The sequence below is a fragment of the Syngnathus typhle genome, linkage group LG18 (genome assembly GCF_033458585.1).
Source record: "Syngnathus typhle isolate RoL2023-S1 ecotype Sweden linkage group LG18, RoL_Styp_1.0, whole genome shotgun sequence".
Classification (NCBI taxonomy): Eukaryota; Metazoa; Chordata; class Actinopteri; order Syngnathiformes; family Syngnathidae; genus Syngnathus; species Syngnathus typhle.
In genome coordinates, this window is record NC_083755.1 from 2,230,616 (window position 1) to 2,253,673 (window position 23,058).

General features: G+C 41.7%; 1 protein-coding gene and 1 long non-coding RNA gene across 4 annotated transcripts; both read right to left on the reverse strand.

Annotated features, from left to right (window-relative positions):
• Nucleotides 1-386: 386 nt before the first annotated feature.
• LOC133142999 (uncharacterized) lies at nt 387-1,635 on the reverse strand. The gene is made up of 3 exons (XR_009710337.1): nt 858-1,635; nt 608-750; nt 387-529 (listed from the first exon to the last, which is right to left on the reverse strand). It is a non-coding gene; the product is annotated as an uncharacterized LOC133142999 (long non-coding RNA).
• A 550-nt stretch (nt 1,636-2,185) lies between these two features.
• Nucleotides 2,186-12,894, reverse strand: LOC133142908 (uncharacterized). Of its 3 annotated transcripts, none has more exons than XM_061264541.1 (5): nt 12,805-12,894; nt 11,522-11,539; nt 10,553-10,574; nt 9,389-10,017; nt 2,186-9,267 (listed from the first exon to the last, which is right to left on the reverse strand). In XM_061264541.1, the coding sequence occupies exon 5, from the start codon at nt 7,220-7,222 to the stop codon at nt 2,504-2,506; it is 4,719 nt and encodes a 1,572-aa protein (XP_061120525.1). In that variant the 5' UTR covers nt 7,223-9,267; nt 9,389-10,017; nt 10,553-10,574; nt 11,522-11,539; nt 12,805-12,894; the 3' UTR covers nt 2,186-2,503. The 3 variants fall into 3 exon arrangements, with proteins under 3 accessions (XP_061120525.1, XP_061120526.1, XP_061120524.1); XM_061264542.1 differs by having other exon boundaries at nt 2,186-7,183; nt 7,312-10,017; XM_061264540.1 differs by having other exon boundaries at nt 2,186-10,017.
• Nucleotides 12,895-23,058: the final 10,164 nt, after the last annotated feature.

The following is a 23,058-nucleotide window of genomic DNA, read 5'->3' on the forward strand; positions in this document are numbered from 1 at the left end:
TAACAAATAAAAACATATCAAGTATTTTACTGATTCAATAGATAATAATCGCTGTGTGCCCTGCGATTGGCTGGCAACCGGTTCAGGGCGTCCCCCACCTACTGCCCGATCACGGCTGGGATATGATCCAGCACACCCGCGGCCCGCGTGGGGACTAAGCGGTTCAGAGAATGAATGGATGGATGGATGTTATGTTAATTTCAGTGTTATTTTTTAAGAGTTTAAGTGCAACATGATTGAAGACGCTGTTATACAAAAGATAATGCAAACATAATTTGAGGCAAAAAATATAATAAAAAAATAAATAAATAAATAAATAAATAAATAAATAAATAAATAAATAAATAAATAAATAAATAAATAAATAAATAAATGAATAAATGAATGAATGACTGAATGAGAACAGAAAACAGACTGTATCTGAGGCTTAGTAGAGTAAAATCAGAGGCTTCCGACTGTTAAAGGCCAAGCTGTTCTTTGTCTGCATTTCTGGATGCGTGTAGAACCACAGGCAAGACCCAAGAACATACTAAAAAAAAAACATGAAAGATGTGTTGAGGAAAAGGAGCGAAATGCTTCATGAAAATATTCCTTGATGGTTACTCACAGAAGAATCAGAAGAAGTCCTGTGTGTTACCATGCTGGTTTGGGAGTTTGTGTTTCATGTTACCATGCTGGTTTGGGAGTTTGTGTTTCATGATGCTGGCCTCCGTTGTACAGGTCTTTTGGAAAGTCTTGGCTCTCCCTGTGCTATAATATAACATCATAATTAATTCATTTTGAAAAATCACATTACAATACAGTCATAAATCAAGCATATGTACAACTTGTGTAGTCAATAATAATTGGCTACTTACAGAGGAATGAGAAGTCCTGCTTCTTGCCACCCTGGTTTGGGAGTCTCTCTCTCTCTCTCTCTCTCTCTCTCTCTCTCTCTCTCTCTCTCTCTCTCTCTCTCTCTCTCTCTCTCTCTCGCTCTCTCTCTCTCTCTCTCGCTCTCTCTCTCTCTCTCTCTCTCTCTCTCTCTCTCTCTCTCTCTCGTGTAACGTCAGCGCTCCAACTTGGTGTCGTGGAGCCACGCCAGCATCTCTGGTCCCAGGTCGAAGAGGCCGGCCTCTGAGGGTGGTCTATATGTTGGTGTAGGTGTTGATGGTGTGGTCGGCTGTCTGCTCGAGGGCTCCGCACTCGCATGCCGCACTGTCCGCCAGACCCCACTAGACATGTTGAAGCGCCCAACACCAGTTCTTAAGCGGTTCAGTGTGGTCCACTGCTGGCGAGGTAGTTCGTCTCCTCCTATGGCGCCGTCTCCTGGTTCCCAGACATAACTGTGCATGAGGGAGGGGCCAGCTGCCTCCCACTCCTGCTTCCAAGCTGCTGCCAGCCAGGCATCTCTGGAGATGTCTTCAGGGATGGAATTGAGCATCTCTTGTGCTGCCATGTTGTAGGGGTGGCGTGCCTTGAGTCTGCTTGGGAGTCATTCGTCCATGATGAATGTTTTTGCATGCTCAAGGTCTTTGTGGAGAAAAAAGGACAATCCAGCAAAGTTGATTGAAAATGTATGATTGTACAGAGGGCTTACACAAGCTTAACTATAAATTACAACATGTTACAATTTTATAATTACATTACAATAAGGTGATATGTCATGCCTACCTCTGGCCTCCATTCTGGGATGAACTGCTTTCGCCAGATAAAAACTGTTAAAATACAAAGGAGTGAAATAGCAGCATTTACTCTCTTTAGAAAGAAAGGAAAAAACATGTTTCATGACGAGCAACTTACCTCATCTGTTTTCTGTTCTCGCCTGGTGATTATGACATTCAAAAATTGAAAATAAAAGTTCAAAACAATTAAAAAATTAAAATGTAAAAGGCCTTCCCTTAACTCATCTTTAAAATTTGATTGTAAAATAAAGGTTTAAAAGGTTAAAATTTGATTGTAAAATAAAGTTTTAAAATTTTAAAATTTGATTGTAAAATAAAGTTTTAAAAGGTTAAAATTTGATTGTAAAATAAAGGTTTAAAAGGTTAAAATTTGATTGTAAAATAAAGGTTTAAAAAGTTAAAAAGTCTCCTCTCAACCATAAGTTAATTTAAAAATGTAAAAAGGTAAAAGTTTTAAAAGTTAAAATTTAAAAAAAATAAAAGTAACATTTTTAAAAATTAAAACGTTAAGTTAAGGGAAGGCTTTTTAAAAATAAAAAGTTGAGTTAAGGGAAGGCTTTTTAAAAATTAAAAAGTTGAGTTAAGGGAAGGCTTTTTGAAATTTTAATAAGCCTCTGCCTTCCCTTAACTCAACGTGATTCCTCACCGACCCCCAACCACTATTCCAGCAGGTTTCTTTCATTTGTCATTTTGAGCAACTTTCGCCCCAGATCCCATCTCACCTAAAGGCAACAAATCACCCACCACATCCCACCACTAATATTATACACTTACGACAACGTTCACGTTCTGATTTCCATCCTTTTTGCAAATGCTGAACCACATGATTTAGCTGTGACTTACCTTTCAGTGGCCAAAACACAGAAAACAGGATTGTGATAGCTGTAGTACGTTTGCAAGACACCTGAATGAAGAGCACACTGAGGTCGAGAGACAAAAATTAAGTCAAGCAATGTGTTTTTGTCAGTGGTAGCAGTGGTTATGAGTTGCGTGTAACCTGTTGAGCGAAAAAAATCGAGAATGGGCTTGAATGAGGCAGATAGCATATCTTCATTAAAATCTCCACATACCAAGATCTGATGATGGTCCATTACTTCAAGGTACCGCAAGAGATTTCCCAAGCTTGGCAGAAAAGTGCGCAGACTGTTGCCTGGAGGCCTGTAAACGGCAGCAATCAACACATTGAGGGGAGCTTCAAGTTTCACCACAACAAATTCAATGTCGGTCACACCCTGTATGTATTTCTTTTCCTGGGCTGCAATGTGACTTTTGACACAAATACCTACGCCGCCACCAAGTTTTGTTGCCAAGTCAGGACAGTTTGTGTAAGAATCTCTTCGGTTCCTGTGAAACATTGTGAAGCCTTCCAAGCAGGCACGTCCATCAGCCACAGATCCTTGAAGGTGTGTCTCTGTGAAGCACAAAACATCAGCAAAGTGCAGCTCGTGGTGGCACCTGATGTCCTGCACATGACAAGACAGCCCTTCGGTGTTATGATGGACGACAACCAGGTGATTTGCTCGATCTACCGACGGCATCACGTGAAGGAGTGGCATGACGCTCTCCAAAGAATCCTCTGCCATCTCAGCAAGAGCAGCAGTGATTTCTGGATTTGCATGAAGTCTTCTCTCGTCCATATGCAGAATATGCAGACCGCTGAGCGAGGTCACTCTACTCAGAGCTACGTACCCCATGCCGTGTTCGAAAACGCCTTTCAGCGAAACAGCAGCCTCTGATGTTGTCATGCCTTGTACCTTGTGGATCGTGCAGGCAAAAGCAAGCTTGATGGGAAACTGTCGGCGCGTCACTCCAGGCTTTTTCAGCTTCTCCTCCTGTCTGTCAATGTACACACGGTTAGCGGCACGCGCTGTGTTACTCACATGATCAAGTTCCAACCCAACTTTCTTTACGCGGGCTTCATTCGGATAGTTGACCAATTCCACAATTTTTCCAAACGTCCCGTTGCACAGACCTGCTTGAACATCAAAATTACGCGTGAGCATTACACGAGCACCGAGGGCAACTCTGATCGAGTCCGGGAGCTCGCTCTTAGCGCCTTGCACAGGGAAAGTTTGCCTCGCCATTCTGCCAGTTTGTTTGTCCTTCTTGTAGTCATCTGCATCAATTTGTACAATGTCCTTATGAAGCAGATCCAGCATCGCAGAGTTATGGCCATCTACCTGTTTATTGGTGGCAAAAACATGCAGAATATGACTTGGACACATTTCTGGAGAAGTGTACCTCGTAGCAAGAAGAGCTCTGTCCAGTTCCGAAAGTTCATCAGACTTTTCTTTCACCCGGAGTCGGTTCAGCAGTTCGGCAAAGGCAACATCGTCTTTCTGCCTCATGATGGCGGTGAGCGTGATCTTTTTGAAGTTGTCACGCCAGTGGTCCAGCCGAGTGGGATCGTACACGCATAGCGGTTTGGACTGTCTCACGGGAGGGAGCTGAAAGAAATCTCCAACAGCAAGAACAGACATGCCACCAAAAGGTAAATTGATGCCTTTGATTTGTATCAACCTGGCATTCACGTAGGCAAAGAGGTCTTTGGACACCATGGAAATCTCGTCGATGATGAGTATTTGGGCGATCGACAGCTCGGCTCTGACTTCGTCCAGTTTATTGCCCAGGCCGTGGTACGGGGGTTTGAGACTTCTCGGCAGTTTGAGCAGACAATGCAAAGTTGTCCCAGAAATGTTGAATGCCGCCGTGCCAGTGAAGGCTGCGAGAACGACCGTCTGTTTGGAAATGTCGGCCTCCTCAGCCAGTCGTGGTAGTCTTTGCAGTATTTTGGTAGCCTCGGTGTAGATACACTTAATGAGATGCGATTTGCCGGTCCCGGCGCCACCGTTGATGTGGTAGAAGAACTGCTCGATGGGCTTTGAGCTACACACACGTTTTATGCACCAATCTCTGACCTTGTAGAAAACAGACGCTTGCTTTTGGTTCAGGTTCCGATACATGTCACGTAACACTGCGGGATCGATGGCAGCAGCTTCTGTCGCAATGGAAATTTCAGACGTTTCTGACCTTACGTTATAGTCCGGGACATTGTCCTCCACGTTGTCATTTGGTTCATCTCTTGCGTTGTTTTCCTCAATGCATTCGAGTCTTTGCAACTCGCTCTCAGGAGCCAGGTGGCACCATTCGTTTATGACGAGCCCGCTCTCCTCCACCTCTTGGATGGCATCGTCAATGTCTTTACTGTGCTTCTCATACCTTTCTCTGTTCCTGTTGACAATTTCGCACACACGCTCCACAGAGTCGTTATATGGTAACTGTACACAGGCATGATCATGAAACAACTGATATGAGGGACAGCGTTCAGATTTTAACTGGCAATTAGCACGATGAGGCAGGTACAGCTTGAGCAAGGAGCAGTAATATTCCTCTGGATTCTTTTGTTCAGAGAATTTGCAGTATTTGATGACCGCAGCTTTTTCTTTTCTTTTCTGGACAAAGCCCATGTCGTTCAGCAGAGGCAAAACATTTTTGCCTTTTACCTGTTTTCCATAAACAATTCTGCATGTTGATGCAAAATCGGCCAAGCACATCACTTCAAAGTCCTTCGTTTGGGGTCTGCTTTTATATTTGTCTGGCAGGCCAGTCATCCACACTTCATGAGACTCCTGCGTTTTGCCCTCAAGGAGCGAGAGAGGATAACTCATTTTCAGCGGATTGTCACTCGTTTGTACAAATACCACACTGCGAGAAGACTGTTTCATATGCAAGCCGCACGCGCGTGCGACACACTCCTGAGCACTCACTTCTCTTTTCTTTGAGTACGCTTGCATGATTTGTTTCATTTCATCGCTCTCATTGACATTTTCATCGCGTGAGTTTTCAATAACAGACTTCAGGTATTGACTCAGACCGTGTTCAGCTTTGCTGATGTAGCTGCAGATGTACGAGATGCACGAAAAGGCATTCAGAATGTACTGGATGTCCAAGTTGGCATCCCAGGCAAGAAGCAAATGGCGGTTGTAGTTGTTCACCCAGCAGTCTTTTGGATCTCGCTTGAGCACAACAGAACTCTTTGAGGCGGTCATGTACAAACATTCCACGTACTCGGCGTCAGTGAGCTCGCATTTAGCCAAAAGCTGCGGCAAAGTCAGGGATGAGGTTTCGGGTTCATTCAGCAAACGCTGCACACGAACAAGCTTGTCATTTGCCACCACCTGCTTCTCCTTGTGTTGATCTTGATTTTCACAGGCTACAGGTGTGATGATCATTGTGGTTTCGCACGGTGGTCTGGGAAAACCAAATCGGCAGTTTGCACCTTGGTGTTTGACGCACGTTTTGGTGTGACCTTTGCTGTGCATCTGAACTTCTGTGACTTTTTTATACAACTCGGGTTCCTTTTCTGGGTCCGGCAGCTGAGCCGAGATGTAGCGGGACACAAAATCGCAGATGGCTCCTTCTGAGGCTTCCTCAAATACAGGGGCATCTTTAACCCATATGAGGCAATGAATGTGAGGACTTCCTCTGTGCTGAAACTCCAATCGGTAAAAGTAGTCGACGACTTCACCAATCGGTCGTGCCGGAGAGAGGATCAAATCTCTGAACAGAGCTTCCACACGTTTGTCAAACATGCGCATTGTCGTCACAGGATTGCTGCGCAGAATTTCACACTTCGTGGCCCAGTCAAGTTCAGCAAAATTCACCACCTCACCTTGTTGCGCTTTAATGGCAGTGATAACCTCTTCCCAACGCATTTCGGCAGCAGAAAATGTGCAAAAGAATGTGGGTGTACCCAGCTGTCGGATCATTGCAAAAAGATCTTTGGTGGTTCTTTCCCAATAGGCTGGCGTGCCTCTCAGGGGCGTCATGAAACGGACTGCATCCTTGCTGCGCACCAGTTTTTCAACTTCACGTTTGTCCTGCAGCATAGCATTGTTTATCCTCCGACCATCCCTGGTAAAAGGTTTACCTTTGCGTAGCTGGATTCTCATGCTTGATGTTGCCAGGTAAATTTCAGTCACAAACTGAGCAAAGAACAAGTAGTTTGTATCACGAGCAAAACGTTCATCCACACAACACAGACGTGTTTTGAAATATTTGCTTGGTGTGACTTTTATTTGTCTCTCTTCATCGAGGGTGTTTTGTCCAGTTGGAAATTGCACTGGAAATGCCATGGCCTCAAGTTTGGGAGTCCTGAAAAAGCTTACGGGGTTATTTCTTTCTGCAGGAGCCACACAGTAAATGCCTTGAGTAAAACTCATAATTTCCTCTGACACATCATTTGGTTGGAGACATGACTCCAGGATAACCCCACCATTTGGTGCATCACCTTCTTCCACATTTTCAGCACACTGTTGTTGCTGCACATTACCACGTGCATCGTTCTGTGAGTCACTGTTCAATTCACAGAGAGCATCCCTCTCAAATGCGTGGATTGCCTCGAGGTCTTCCTCATTGTAGTCACTCTCGTTCATTTCGTCTTCATCAGAGCCGCTGTCATCATCAGTGAGCGTCGGGTCACAAAGGTCAGCATCGTCGCGAATGGTGATGTTTCTGTACTGCGGATGAATTTGTTTCAGTTTTATCAGGGCACTCATTAACTTGGACCAAGTGACAGTTTGAAATATCTGATGTCCTTTGTAACAAAGTCGTCTTTTCAGTTTCACTCTCAACACCTGAGACCTACTTCTTAGTCTGGGCAAGACATTGACCGTTTCTTCCACTTCTGATGGTACACACACAACATTCCCACGGATGGCTCATTGTTGACCCTTTGGCAGAGGGACGATTTTGGCAAATGAAATGCATTTTGAAACGAGATGTCTTTCCAGAATATTTAGATCACACAGTTCAGTGGGAATGTCTGCAAGTTGGAGATGGTTAGTTACAGCAAGTGCTGGCATTTTACCATCTTTGAGATGTGCATGGCAGGTGTGACATATCCACTCCATTTTTCTCTCATCCGGTACTTTGCAGCATGTGTTACATTCACGATTACAAATATGAACAAACCTTCGTGTGAGACAACTTGCAACAACGTCCTTGTTTTTCTTATATTTGGTCAGCTGGCGTACTTGATTGGGAAATAATGCTCTGTGGCAAACTGTGCAAACAAAAGTCGGTCCATTTTTTACCTGAACTTTGAATAGCGCAACAGCTTTCATGATTGCGCAATTGTTTCTCTCTTTACATAATCTGTTAATGACTCTGTATTTTTGTAGTACTTTCATTGCAGTGCGATGAGCATTTGCCTTCATTGATGAATCATGTTTGGCTTTCCAAAGCAAACTTGAGTTCTCCTTCTGCTTGGATCTGAATGCAGGATCAAGTGCGTAACGGTCTTTGATATAAGAACGTTGTTTACGCCTAAATTCATCATCATGACCATATCTTTGTTTGATATAGGAACGTTGTTTGTTCCGAAATTGATCGTCATGACTATATCTCTGATTGATATAGGAACGTTGTTTGTTCCGAAATTGGTCGTCATGACCATATCTCTGATTGATATAGGAACGTTGTTTGTTCCGAAATTGTTCGTCATGACCATATCTCTGATTGATATAGGAACGTTGTTTGTTCCGAAATTGTTCGTCATGACCATATCTCTGATTGATATAGGAACGTTTTTTGGTCCGATACTCAACATCATGACTATATTTCTGTTTGGTGTAAGAACGCTGTTTCATCTTAATTGTGTCATGTTTGCTATTGTCGACTGCAAACGACTTCTGTTTTACACGGAAATTAGGATCTTGCTGGTAGCGAGTCAATATGTAAGACTTTTTACGTTGTCTAATCTCTGGAGTTTGGCTGTAACGTTCCTTCTTTTTCAGGTTTGCGTTTATTCGCCTTGTTTCTTGTTTTGTGACTCTCGCCATAGCTTTGTCAATTATGTTGTAAGCTTGAGTTCGTCTTGCAAATGTTCTCCTTTTGGATCTCGCAATTTTCAACACATCTCGTGTTTTTTGTTGTTGTGTACATACCACCTTACTGTTGTGTGTCATCTCAGCAGCAGACTGGCTTAACATAGCGTCATCATTGTGTGTTGTCATTGGAGAAGATTCTGCATCAGTCGCCATTTGACGGTCACTTGCATTGTCAACAGGTTGAAAACTTACCGGCATCAATTCATATTGAGTAGTGGGAGCGGCACCAGCCAGAGTGAAAACCTGTATGAGCTTATCTATCAGATCGTTCAAACATGTAAATAGCATCATGACAGCTGTACCACGTGGTGCACCGGAGGGCGGAGGGAGCCCATCACGTTCTCTGGCGTGTGGATCAAAATAGCCATATCGTCCTTGTTGGTTTCGGAAAACAGCAATAAACAATGAATTCATAACCAAAACAGCATATTTCACCTCTGACACCAGACACTGAAGTCCGTCACAGAGCATCATAAATGCCACATCAGCAATAGAGGAATTGAAAAGACCATACATTGACTGATACTTTATTAACACATGTTGTTTGTGAAAGCCATTCACAATGGCTGGAATTTCATCGGTTGCCAAATGAGGATGTTCGTATCGTCCTTCTGCTTTCAGCACAGCCACAGTAGCCACATAGAGCTCATTGCCTCGATCGAGAACAAGGTCCAGGTGAGCACTTGTCACATTGTCTGTCTCCTGCAGGAAAGCTAGAAATGTAGCAGAGTTTGCAGCACACTGACTGTTTCTGGAATCAGCATACTTTGGATGATCTTGACTGTAGGATGCCAAAACACATGTTACAGGATCATGAGATGTAGACATCATTACCTCCGTAGAGTTTCCAGGTTCAGTGGCCATCAATTGTTTGGCAGTTGTTGGTTTATCTGCACTTCCAGAGTCTGTGTTGTTTTTACGCTGTTGCCAGCTTACCTTGGCAGCTTGCGCCTTCTTGCTTTTGCGTGGCATGGCTCGTGTCTTGCACTTTTCTCAATTGGATTCCACACAACAGGTAGTAATATTTCAGTTAGGCCCAGGTCCAAGAAGTTATATTTCAATGCACAGCCCACAACGGGTTATATTTTGAATGCACAGCCCACAACAGGGTTATATTTCAATGCCAATCCCAAGGCAGGTTTTTTTTTTCAATCAGATCCCGCACCGCAAGGGATCAAGTCAAGGTCCGATCCAGGCAAGGATCAAGTCAAGGTCTGATCCAGATACCAGGGATCAAGTCAACGTCTGATCCACACCACAAGGATCAAAAAAAAAAAGTTTGATCCTCAACACAGGGATCAAAGTCCACGTCTGATTCGTCAATGTCTGATCCAGCCCACAGGGATCAGTCAACGTCCACCACAATGCGTCTTGTCAATCCAAGATAGACAGTGAGTGAAAGAAGTCAGAGACAAAAAGTGGAGCAGCAATAAAGAGGGTTGGGGGGGGACTCAGTCGGCAGCCTGGGGAGAAGGGGTACAAAAAGCATAAAAGCATTAATAAAAGTCAACCACAGTGTTCAAATAGTTGTTACAACGGTACCATCTTTCTACTTCTTTTGTAATTCACGTCAGCTTTAAAAAATGGTGGCACTGCAACCTTATTTTTACTGTCACTGCTGACCCGCCGTATACTAGAAATGGTTTTTGAATTAAGTAAATGATTAAAAAAATAAGTAATTAAATTAAATTTGCATGACAATTTATAATAAAATGTGAAATTCGGTTAGCAATTCTGTGCAGAAAATCATGCGTTTATTAGGTGGCCACAAAATTAATGATAAATGGCACAGCAGTAAATGTTAAAAGATTGTAATATTCCTAACAATAGCATTTGTACATTAAATGTATAAACGCAGGTGACAGGATCTCTGCATCTAATTGTATGTTGAACAAAGAACAAACAGCATTTTTTACAGTTAAACATCATCACTATGAAACTTTTATTGCATAATGGGTGGAAGCATGGTTAGCTGGCTGGATATAATCCGCACTTCACCTTTGGTCAAAGCGAATGAACTCTGCAAACAGAGACAAAAAGAGAATCAGTTATTGAACTTGAACATACATCTGCGTACAAAAAACGTACAAAATGTTGCAGGACTATTTAAAATATAGACATTTTGATATTTTAAATATTTTTAGCACAGAATCTACTTAACCAAAATTAAGCAAAATCAGAACATAAACATTTGAATATGATTCACTTCAAACACATCCACACAGTGGTCACAACTGGGGATGCTCCTGTCACCATACAAACCCATCCGAACCAATGAAAAATAAATTTGAGGACTAGTCGCTATTTGCACACAACACGACTGAAGAGTCACAATGTTAGAAATCAGCATCTCAAAGAAAAAAAAATAGAACGTATCTATATATGCTTTGTAATGATAGCAGAAGTAAAAAGACTGCCCCATAAAAGTCGTTGAAAATTGAACAAGCTACCACTTGTTTTTGAAGGACATGCAGTGGCGATGAAAAAAGCATTGCAGTCTAGCTCGGCAGGTATTCAATGGCCGTAAAATGTTTCAAAATGTGAGGGATTGATGTATGAAATTATAATGTTGACAAACAAGTTTGACTCTTGCAGTTATTTGGATAATCGATTTTATATTTCTTTTATTGTTTACACTGCAACAGTTTTTTAACGTCACTTGGGTGACACCTAGTGTTCAAATTGGGAAGTAACAGTTTGGACAATGTGTAAAGCACCACCACAACAAACGTTGTAATGTATGCCAAATCTCTCCCACAAAAAAAAACCCTCGAATCTTTGTTAAAGTATTTTTTCAGGTTCCTTTCTATGTAACACCAAAACCTACTTTCCAATCTCCTTTAGTCTTGTATTTTCAAAATCCAGTAAAAATCAAGAGGATGAAGAAAGAATTATTTTGTTGCTGCAAAAATTATAAATCTGTCTGATGCCATTAGTGAAATTAAATAATCATAATCCACACCTTACCTGATCAAAGCAATTCAACTGCATAGAGAGGAAGAGAGAGAGAGAGAGAGAAATCAGTTACTATACTTGAACATACATTTCCATCAAATGTAAAAATTTTAAAAATATATTATTTTTAAATACAAACAAATATTTTGGTTTGAGAATTTAAAATATTTCTTGCACACAAACTCTACCAATCAAAAATAAGATACAATACAGCATACAAACGTGAATCTTCTTATGTTTGGAGAAAATGTTCAAACTTCCACAGAACCCACAACACACCTTTTACACATCCGCAAAATGGTCAGAACCAGAGATGCTCCTCTCATGATCAGCCAATTTTCATGAAAAATGGTGTAATTCAAACATATTATCAAACTACTCAATCACGGCCTTCAGGGTTCTCACGGTGAGAATGTATGTGTGCAGTGAGATCACATACAAACCACTCATACAGATTGCAATGCCTTATTGAGGCATACAAAAATACATTTATCGAACATTAAACAGACTTCCGAATCCCCCGAGTCTCGTATTTTCAGAAAATCAGTCAACCAAAAACGTGCATGTAAAAAGAAATCGTTTGTAATGACTCAAAAACTGTGTGTGTTCATATGCATATGAATTTACAGCCACTGAACATTTTCATTAAATATGAATACATGACTGAGTTGATTGATTGATTGATTGATTGATTGAATATTTATTGATCCCCAGGGGTGGGGAAATTGAGTTAGCCTCAAATACCTAATTTTCTAAACAGAAATTACTTTGACGCTAATAAAACCACCAGGTTGTTAGACGTTCCCCGTTGTTATTGAAGAACTCCATGGAGAAAGACGCCATGCATTTCTGCCGTAAAGAAATTAAAATGGCGGCCGTAGGTTTATTGACTTTATAAACGTAACCACTTAAACCAAACACATGGCAACTTATACAACAAATGGACATTCAAACAATCTTAACACTGTTCAAACATGCAACCTATCGTCCTGATTTTGTTATATCTCAATCACCGCCAACGTCAGAGCGTCTCGAAGCTAGAAGACGCACTAACTATATTACCTCAACGTTTGAATATATGTCGTTGCCACGCGCGATAACGAGCTAACAGTAGCAGATGCTAGCGTGCTAACGGTAGCAAGAAAACGCAAGGACCGTTTGGGGCTATTTGCCTACACGCGCGGACAGACAAACACCGAATGGACATAAACATGATAGTTTATAGTAAATTTAGACCATTAAAAAAACACATTTGGCCAGTTGCATTCTTATGAGGACGACGTGTTGCTACTTACCTTCGGCACCCATTCACGGCAGGACCGGAATGAATGTGTTCACCTCGTGACGCGTACATGCTCTCGTGATGCATTTACGACAATCGGAAAATCTAAATTTCAAATCCCTCGGGTAAGTAGCTTATTAAATTATCGTGTTTTGAGCCACGTACCTAGTCACAAAAATGACGATGTGCTGCTGGTTGAATATCAAAAGTAGAGTTTGGATTCAGAAAATCAGTCAATTGCCGTCTAGCTCGGCAGGTATTCAATGGCCGTTGAATGTTTCAAAATGTGAGGATTGATGTATGAAATTATAATGTTGACAAACAAGTTTGACTCTTGCAGTAATTTCGATAATCGATTTCATACTTCTTTTTTCTTTTATTGTTTACATTTCCAACGAAGCGACAGCACCACGTCAGTTTTTAATGTCACTTGGGTGACACCTAGTGTTCAAATTGGGAAGTAACAGTTTGGACAATGTGTCAAGCACCACCACAACAGACGTTGTAATGTATGCCAAATCTCTCCCACAATAAAAACCTCGAATCTTTGTGACAGCAATTCATCAAAGCAATTCAACTGCATAAAGAGGAATAGAGCGTGAGAGAAAGAGAGCGAGAGAAATCAGTTACTGTGCTTGAACATAGATTTGTATCACATGTAAAAATTTTAAAATGTTATTTTTAAATACAAATATTTTGGTTTGGGAATTTTAAATATTTATTGCACACAAACTCTACCAACCAAAAACAAGAATGAATTATCAGACATTCACTATCACCGGTACACGCACATGTGCTTCGAATGAGGACATTGTGGATACGCTGCATGTTTACTGTCTGCATTCAGAGATGAATGCAAATGGAGCGCTTTTTGCTTCTTGGAACAAATCTGAATGCGTCTTACAGCTTGCTCGCAAACTAACATACCGTATTTTTCCATGTATAATGCGCAAAATGTAAGTAATTTATTGTCCTAAAATCTGGGGTGCGCATTATACATGGATACAATTTTTTTTTATTTATCCGGATATCATACGGAGGCCGCCATTACATGCGCTTTCTTCTCTGCTGTTCACTTCAAACACACTCCATACGAACACAATGCTCTCATATCAAAGTCTGCTTTGTTGTCAACTTCTTCACATGCCGAGACACACAAAGAGATCGAAATTACGTTTTCTCTATCCCACGGTGACAAGACATAGTACACGATAGACATACAAGTAAACGACGCAATATAAAAAAACAAGAAGGCACAAACAATAAATAATAAGAGTAATAATAAATAATAAATAACCAGATAACACAACAAATAAGAGCCAGTGTGCATACAGACAGTAAAACTACAGGATGCTACGCAGAACGGGGAAGCGAGTTCAGGATCCTAACAGCCTGGAGTATGAAGCTGTTTGAGAGTCTGGTGGTGCGGGAGCGCAGGCTTCTGTACCTCTTCCCAGAGGGCAGAAGCTCGAACAAACAGTGAGCGGGGTGACTCACATCACTCACAATCGTGGTCGCCTTGCGGGTGAGATGGGTGGTGTAAATGTCCTTCAAGGAGGGGACGCTCTCAATGGTGCCGCGGTAAAATGTAGTCATGATGGCCGGAGGAGCGCTCGCTCGCCTGAGTTTCCGCAGGAAGTACAGGCGGCGCTGGGGTTTCTTTGCCAGTGAAGCGGTGTTGGTGGACCAGGAGAGATCCTCACTGATGTGCACCCCCAGGAACTTGGCGCTGCTCACTCTCCCCACCACAGCACCGTCGATGGTCAGCGGCAGGTGTTGGGTGTGACCCTTCCGGAAGTCCACAACAATCTCCTTGGTCTTGTCGACGTTCAGCAGGAGGTTGTTGTCCCTGCACCACATGGTCAGAAGGTCAACCTCCAGCCTGTATTGAGTCTCGTCTCCCTTGGTGATGAGACCCACCAGAGTCGTGACGTCAGCAAACTTCACTATACGGTTGTCGCTGTAGGTTGCAGTGCAGTCATGCGTCAGGAGGGTGAAGAGCAGCGGACTGAGCACGCAGCCTTGGGGGGCCCCCGTGCTCAGCGTGATGCTGGCGGAGATTTTGTTGCCAACACGTACTACCTGTGGCCTCTGACAGAGGAAGTCCAGTAGCCAGTTGCAGAGGTAGGTACTGAGGCCCAGCGTGTCAAGTTTGCTGATGAGGCGTTGTGGCACAATGGTGTTGAAGGCAGAACTGAAGTCCACAAACAGCAATCTCACATACGAGTCCCTTCTCTCCAGGTGGGTGAGGGCCGAGTGGAGGGCAGAGCAGATGGCATCCTCAGAGGACCGTTGGGCTCGGTACGCAAACTGGAAGGGGTCAATGGTGGGGGGAGAACAGATCGGATGTGCTCCATGACAAGCCGCTCAAAGCACTTCATGATGATGGGCGTAAGTGCCACGGGGCGGTAGTCATTGAAGCAGGACGGAGCAGGCTTCTTCGGCACAGGTACGATGGTGGCAGCTTTGAAACACGACGGGAGGATGGTCTGCTGCAGGGAAGTGTTAAAGAATTCTGTGAAGACATCCGTCAGCTCACCAGATGCTTGCTCGATCACCTGCTCGTTTGCTGTCACAATACACAAAAAATGCATTAGAAATTTGAAATGCAATAATGCAGAAATTAGAGTAAAAAACAAAATGTAGAAGTTAGAGCAAATGTTGAATCCCCATAGAGAATGAATGGGAAAATAAAAAAGGCAATTGCGCTAAATCTTTCTAAATTTGGAACAAAACAAAAAAAAATGGCCTCAGGAGGTTCACTTTTGGGGTAAAAATGTTGAAACGGGTTAAATCGGACAAAAAACGAAGACGTTAGCGCAAATGTAGCTATTTGGGGCACTTAGTGTTGAAATAAGGTCACTTCCGGCTTGATTCGGGTCATTTCCGGTCTAATTTGGGTCACTTCCGGTTTATTTGGGTCACTTCCGGTTTAAAACAGGTCACTTCCGGTTTAGCTGAGGTCACTTCCGGTTTATTTGGGGTCACTTCCGGTCTAAAAAGCTCACTTCCAGTTCATTTGGGGTCACTTCCGGTTTGATTTGGGGTCTTTTCCGGTTTACCAGAGGTCACTTCCGGTCTATTTGGGGTCACTTCCGGTTTATTTGGGTCACTTCCGGTTTAATTTGGGTCACTTCCGGTTCGTCTGAGGTCACTTCCGGTTTATTAGGGGTCATTTCCGGTCTAAAAAGGTCACTTCCGGTACATTTGGGGTCACTTCCGGTTTGATTTGGGGTCACTTCCGGTTTACCAGAGGTCACTTCCGGTCTATTTGGGGTCACTTCCGGTTTATTTGGGTCACTTCCGGTTTAATTTGGATCACTTCCGGTTCGTCTGAGGTCACTTCCGGTTTATTAGGGGGCATTTCCGGTCTAAAAAGGTCACTTCCGGTACATTTGGGGTCACTTCCGGTTTGATTTGGGGTCACTTCCGGTTTACCTGAGGTCACTTCCGGTCTATTTGGGGTCACTTCCGGTTTAATTTGGGTCACTTCCGGTTCGTCTGAGGTCACTTCCGGTTTATAAGGGGTCATTTCCGGTCTAAAAAGGTCACTTCCGGTACATTTGGGGTCACTCCCGGTTTGATTTGGGGTCACTTCCGGTTTACCTGAGGTCACTTCCGGTCTATTTGGGGTCACTTTCGGTTTGATTTGGGCCACTTCCGGTTCATTCTGGGTTCATTGGTGGCACTTCAGGGTCATCCAAGATGGCCCCCACACTGGAATTGTGGGGGTGAATGGGAGTGAATGTGGGAAGAATAAGGTGAATTAAGTGAATAAATTTGGAATGGGTTGAATCTGTTGAAAAATGTAGAAATGAGAAGGGAAAAAGGAATTGGGTGTGAATTTCAAAATAAAAGATGTGAAGTTTTTGGTAAGTGGGAAGTTGTGGAATAGGTAGAAAAATGATGAACAGTTGAAAGTTGGAATGGGTTGAATCGGTTGAAAAATGTAGAAATGAGAAGGGAAAAAGGAATTGGGTGGGAATTTCAAAATAAAAGATGTGAAGTTTTTGGGACGTGGGAAGTTGTGGAATAGGTAGAAAAATGATGAACAGTTGAAAGTTGGAATGGGTTGAATCGGTTGAAAAATGTAGAAATGAGAAGGAGAAACGGAAATATTGGAGAATTGGGTGTGAATTTCAAAATAAAAGATGTGAAGTTTTTGGTAAGTGGGAAGTTGTGGAATAGGTAGAAAAATGATGAACAGTTGAAAGTTGGAATGGGTTGAATCGGTTGAAAAATGTAGAAATGAGAAGGGAAAAGGAATTGGGTGTGAATTTCAAAATAAAAGATGTGAAGCTTTTGGTAAGTGGGAAGTTGTGGAATCAGTAGAAAAATAATGAACAGTTGAAAGTTGGAATGGGTTGAATCGGTTGAAAAATGTAGAAATTAGAGTAGAAAAACGAAATTTTAGAGAATTTTGGTTGAATTTCAAAATAAAAGATGTGAAGTTTTTGGTAAGTGGGAAGTTGTGGAATAGGTAGGCAAAAGATGAACAGTTGAAAGTTGGAATGGGTTGAATCGGTAGAAAAATGTAGAAGTTAGAGTAGAAAAACGAAATTTTGGAGAATTTGGTTGAATTTTAAATTTGGAATTGTTGGTAAGTGGGAAGTTGTGGAAAAGGTAGGCAAAAGATGAACAGTTGAAAGTTGGAACGGGTTGAATCAGTTAAAAAATGTAGAAGTTAGAGCAAATGTTGAATCCCCATAGAGAATGAATGGGAAAATAAAAAAAAGCAATTGCGCCAAAATCTTTCTAAATTTGGAACAAAAGCAAAAAAAACGGCCTCAGGAGGTTCACTTTTGGGGTAAAAATGTTGAAACGGGTTAAATCGGACAAAAAACGAAGACGTTAGCGCAAATGTAGCTATTTGGGGAACTTAGTGTTGAAATAAGGTCACTTCCGGCTTGATTCGGGTCATTTCCGGTCTAATTTGGGCCACTTCCGGTTTATTTGGGACACTTCCGGTTTAATACAGGTCACTTCCGGATTAGCTGAGGTCACTTCCGGTTTATTTGGGGTCACTTCCGGTCTAAAAAGGTCACTTCCGGTTCATTTGGGGTCACTTCTGGTTTGATTTGGGGTCGCTTCCGGTTTAGCAGAGGTCACTTCCGGTCTATTTGGGGTCACTTTCGGTTTATTTGGGTCACTTCCGGTTTAATTTGGGTCACTTCCGGTTCGTCTGAGGTCACTTCCGGTTTATTAGGGGTCATTTCCAGTCTAAAAAGGTCACTTCCGGTACATTTGGGGTCACTTCCGGTTTGATTTGGGGTCACTTCCGGTTTACCTGAGGTCACTTCCGGTGTATTTGGGGTCACTTTCGGTTTGATTTGGGCCACTTCCGGTTCATTCTGGGTTCATTGGTGGCACTTCAGGGTCATCCAAGATGGCCGCCACACTGGAATTGGGGGTCAAGGGTTGAATTGTGTAAGCATAGTGGAAGTGGGGGTGAATGGGAGTGAATGTGGGAAGAATAAGGTGAATTAAGTGAATAAATTTGGAATGGGTTGAATCGGTTGAAAAATGTAGAAATGAGAAGGGAAAAAGGAATTGGGTGTGAATTTCAAAATAAAAGATGTGAAGTTTTTGGTAAGTGGGAAGTTGTGGAATAGGTAGAAAAATGATGAACAGTTGAAAGTTGGAATGGGTTGAATCGGTTGAAAAATGTAGAAATGAGAAGGGAAAAAGGAATTGGGTGGGAATTTCAAAATAAAAGATGTGAAGTTTTTTGGACGTGGGAAGTTGTGGAATAGGTAGAAAAATGATGAACAGTTGAAAGTTGGAATGGGTTGAATCGGTTGAAAAATGTAGAAATGAGAAGGGAAAAGGAATTGGGTGTGAATTTCAAAATAAAAGATGTGAAGCTTTTGGTAAGTGGGAAGTTGTGGAATCAGTAGAAAAATAATGAACAGTTGAAAGTTGGAATGGGTTGAATCGGTTGAAAAATGTAGAAATAAGAGTAGAAAAACGAAATTTTAGAGAATTTTGGTTGAATTTCAAAATAAAAGATGTGAAGTTTTTGGTAAGTGGGACGTTGTGGAATAGGTAGGCAAAAGATGAACAGTTGAAAGTTGGAACGAGTTGAATCGGTTGAAAAATGTAGAAGTTAGAGGTGAAAAACGAAATTTTGTGATAATTTGTCGGAATTTTTAACGTGAAAACGTGAAATTTTCGAATTTGGGAATTTTGGGAATGTCGAGAATCCTTCCGAATGTGATTAGAATGTGCTGAATGATGTGAATTTCAAATTGGAACGACGTAAATGTGAAATGTCGAATGTGCCATTAAGAATGAATGGGGAAAAATTTGTCGGAATTTTGGGAATTTTGCGGAATCGGAAAATTTTCGGAACGAGAAAAATACAAGCGCTCGTCGCGTGAATATTTGGAATACGTGAAAAGTGGAATGGAGTGAATCGGATGAATTATGTGGAAGATGAAACGTGTCGAAAAAGTGCGGAGAAACGTAGAGAATAATAATAATAACTAGAATTTTGCAATTTCTGGAGAAATTGCGTGTGAAGGCGAAATGTATGAATAACTTTTTCGGGGAATGCTGCCGAACGATGTTGAAACGTGTTGAATTACTTGAGAAATGTAGAATATTTGGAGAATTTGTGGTGAATTTCAAAATCGAAAGTTTGGAATATTTGGTAAGTGGGAAGTTGTGGAATAGGTAGGCAAAAGATGAACAGTTGAAAGTTGGAATGGGTTGAATCGGTTAAAAAATGTAGAAATTAGAGTATAAAAACGAAATTTTGGAGAATTTGGTTGAATTTGGAATTTTTGGTAAGTGGGAAGTTGTGGAATAGGTAGGCAAAAAGTGTACAGTTGAAAGTTGGAATGGGTTGAATCAGTTGGAATGGGTTGAATCGGTTAAAAAATGTAGAAATTAGAGTATAAAAACGAAATTTTGGAGAATTTGGTTGAATTTGGAATTTTTGGTAAGTGGGAAGTTGTGGAATAGGTAGGCAAAAGATGTACAGTTGAAAGTTGGAACGGGTTGAATCAGTTGAAAAATATAGAAGTTAGAGCAAATGTTGAATCCCCATAGAGAATGAATGGGAAAATAAAAAAAGCAATTGCGCCAAAATCTTTCTAAATTTGGAAAAAAAACAAAAAACGGCCTCAAGAGGTTCACTTTTGGGGTAAAAATGTTGAAACGGGTTAAATCGGACAAAAAATGAAAAAGTTAGCAATTGTAGCTATTTGGGGCACTTAGTGTTGAAATAAGGTCACTTCCGGTTTGATTCGGGTCATTTCCGGTCTAATTTGGGTCACTTCCGGTTTATTTGGGTCACTTCCGGTTTAAAACAGGTCACTTCCGGTTTAGCTGAGGTCACTTCTGGTTTATTTGGGGTCACTTCCGGTCTAAAAAGGTCACTTCCGGTTCATTTGTGGTCACTTCCGGTTTGATTTGGGGTCACTTCCGGTTTACCAGAGGTCACTTCCGGTCTATTTGGGGTCACTTCCGGTCTATTTGGGGTCACTTCCGGTTTATTTGGGTCACTTCCGGTTTAATTTGGGTCACTTCCGGTTCGTCTGAGGTCACTTCCGGTTTATTAGGGGTCATTTCCGGTCTAAAAAGGTCACTTCCGGTACATTTGGGGTCACTTCCGGTTTGATTTGGGGTCACTTCCGGTTTACCTGAGGTCACTTCCGGTCTATTTGGGGTCACTTTCGGTTTGATTTGGGCCACTTCCGGTTCATTCTGGGTTCATTGGTGGCACTTCAGGGTCATCCAAGATGGCCGCCACACTGGAATTGGGGGTCAAGGGTTGAATTGTGTAAGCATAGTGGAAGTGGGGGTGAATGGGAGTGAATGTGGGAAGAATAAGGTGAATTAAGTGAATAAATTTGGAATGGGTTGAATCTGTTGAAAAATGTAGAAATGAGAAGGGAAAAAGGAATTGGGTGTGAATTTCAAAATAAAAGATGTGAAGTTTTTGGTAAGTGGGAAGTTGTGGAATAGGTAGAAAAATGATGAACAGTTGAAAGTTGGAATGGGTTGAATCGGTTGAAAAATGTAGAAATGAGAAGGAGAAACGGAAATATTGGAGAATTGGGTGTGAATTTCAAAATAAAAGATGTGAAGTTTTTGGTAAGTGGGAAGTTGTGGAATAGGTAGAAAAATGATGAACAGTTGAAAGTTGGAATGGGTTGAATCGGTTGAAAAATGTAGAAATGAGAAGGGAAAAGGAATTGGGTGTGAATTTCAAAATAAAAGATGTGAAGCTTTTGGTAAGTGGGAAGTTGTGGAATCAGTAGAAAAATAATGAACAGTTGAAAGTTGGAATGGGTTGAATCGGTTGAAAAATGTAGAAATTAGAGTAGAAAAACGAAATTTTAGAGAATTTTGGTTGAATTTCAAAATAAAAGATGTGAAGTTTTTGGTAAGTGGGACGTTGTGGAATAGGTAGGCAAAAGATGAACAGTTGAAAGTTGGAACGAGTTGAATCGGTTGAAAAATGTAGAAGTTAGAGGTGAAAAACGAAATTTTGTGAAAATTTGTCGGAATTTTTAACGTGAAAACGTGAAATTTTCGAATTTGGGAATTTTGGGAATGTCGAGAATCCTTCCGAATGTGATTAGAATGTGCTGAATGATGTGAATTTCAAATTGGAACGACGTAAATGTGAAATGTCGAATGTGCCATTAAGAATGAATGGGGAAAAATTTGTCGGAATTTTGGGAATTTTGCGGAATCGGAAAATTTTCGGAACGAGCAAAATACAAGCGCTCGTCGCGTGAATATTTGGAATACGTGAAAAGTGGAATGGAGTGAATCGGATGAATTATGTGGAAGATGAAACGTGTCAAAAAAGTGTGGAGAAACGTAGAGAATAATAATAATAATAATAATAGAGAATGGTGTAGAATAACATATGTGTGAAGGCCTTCGCCTTCACACAACTAGAATTTTGCAATTTCTGGAGAAATTGCGTGTGAAGGCGAAATGTATGAATAACTTTTTCGGGGAATGCTGCCGAACGATGTTGAAACGTGTTGAATTACTTGAGAAATGTAGAATATTTGGAGAATTTGTGGTGAATTTCAAAATTGAAAGTTTGGAATATTTGGTAAGTGGGAAGTTGTGGAATAGGTAGGCAAAAGATGAACAGTTGAAAGTTGGAATGGGTTGAATCGGTAGAAAAATGTAGAAGTTAGAGTAGAAAAACGAAATTTTGGAGAATTTGGTTGAATTTTAAATTTGGAATTGTTGGTAAGTGGGAAGTTGTGGAATAGGTAGGCAAAAGATGAACAGTTGAAAGTTGGAACGGGTTGAATCAGTTAAAAAATGTAGAAGTTAGAGCAAATGTTGAATCCCCATAGAGAATGAATGGGAAAATAAAAAAAAGCAATTGCGCCAAAATCTTTCTAAATTTGGAACAAAACCAAAAAAAACGGCCTCAGGAGGTTCACTTTTGGGGTAAAAATGTTGAAACGGGTTAAATCGGACAAAAAACGAAGACGTTAGCGCAAATGTAGCCATTTGGGGCACTTAGTGTTGAAATAAGGTCACTTCCGGCTTGATTCGGGTCATTTCCGGTGTAATTTGGGTCACTTCCGGTTTATTTGGGTCACTTCCGGTTTAAAATCGGTCACTTCCGGTTTAGCTGAGGTCACTTCCGGTTTATTTTGGGTCATTTCCGGTCTAAAAAGGTCACTTCCGGTTCATTTGGGGTCACTTCCGGTTTGATTTGGGGTCACTTCCGGTTTACCAGAGGTCACTTCCGGTCTATTTGGGGTCACTTCCGGTCTATTTGGGGTCACTTCCGGTTTATTTGGGTCACTTCCGGTTTAAAACAGGTCACTTCCGGTCTAGCTGAGGTCACTTCCGGTTTATTTGGGGTCATTTCCGGTCTAAAAAGGTAACTTCCGGTTCATTTTGGGTCACTTCCGGTTTGATTTGGGGTCACTTCCGGTTTACCTGAGGTCACTTCCGGTCTATTTGGGGTCACTTCCGGTCTATTTGGGGTCACTTCCGGTTTATTTGGGTCACTTCCGGTTTAATTTGGGTCACTTCCGGTTCGTCTGAGGTCACTTCCGGTTTATTAGGGGTCATTTCCGGTCTAAAAAGGCCACTTCCGGTACATTTGGGGTCACTTCCGGTTTGATTTGGGGTCACTTCCGGTTTACCTGAGGTCACTTCCGGTCTATTTGGGGTCACTTTCGGTTTGATCTGGGGCACTTCCGGTTCATTTTGGGTTCATTGGGGGCACTTGAGGGTCAATCCAAGATGGCCGCCACACTGGAATTGGGGGTCA

Coding starts and splice junctions, on each gene's coding strand:
- LOC133142908 (XM_061264541.1), bottom strand. CDS start 7,222: ATGAGTGCCCTGATAAAACTGAAACAAATTCATCCGCAGTACAGAAAC.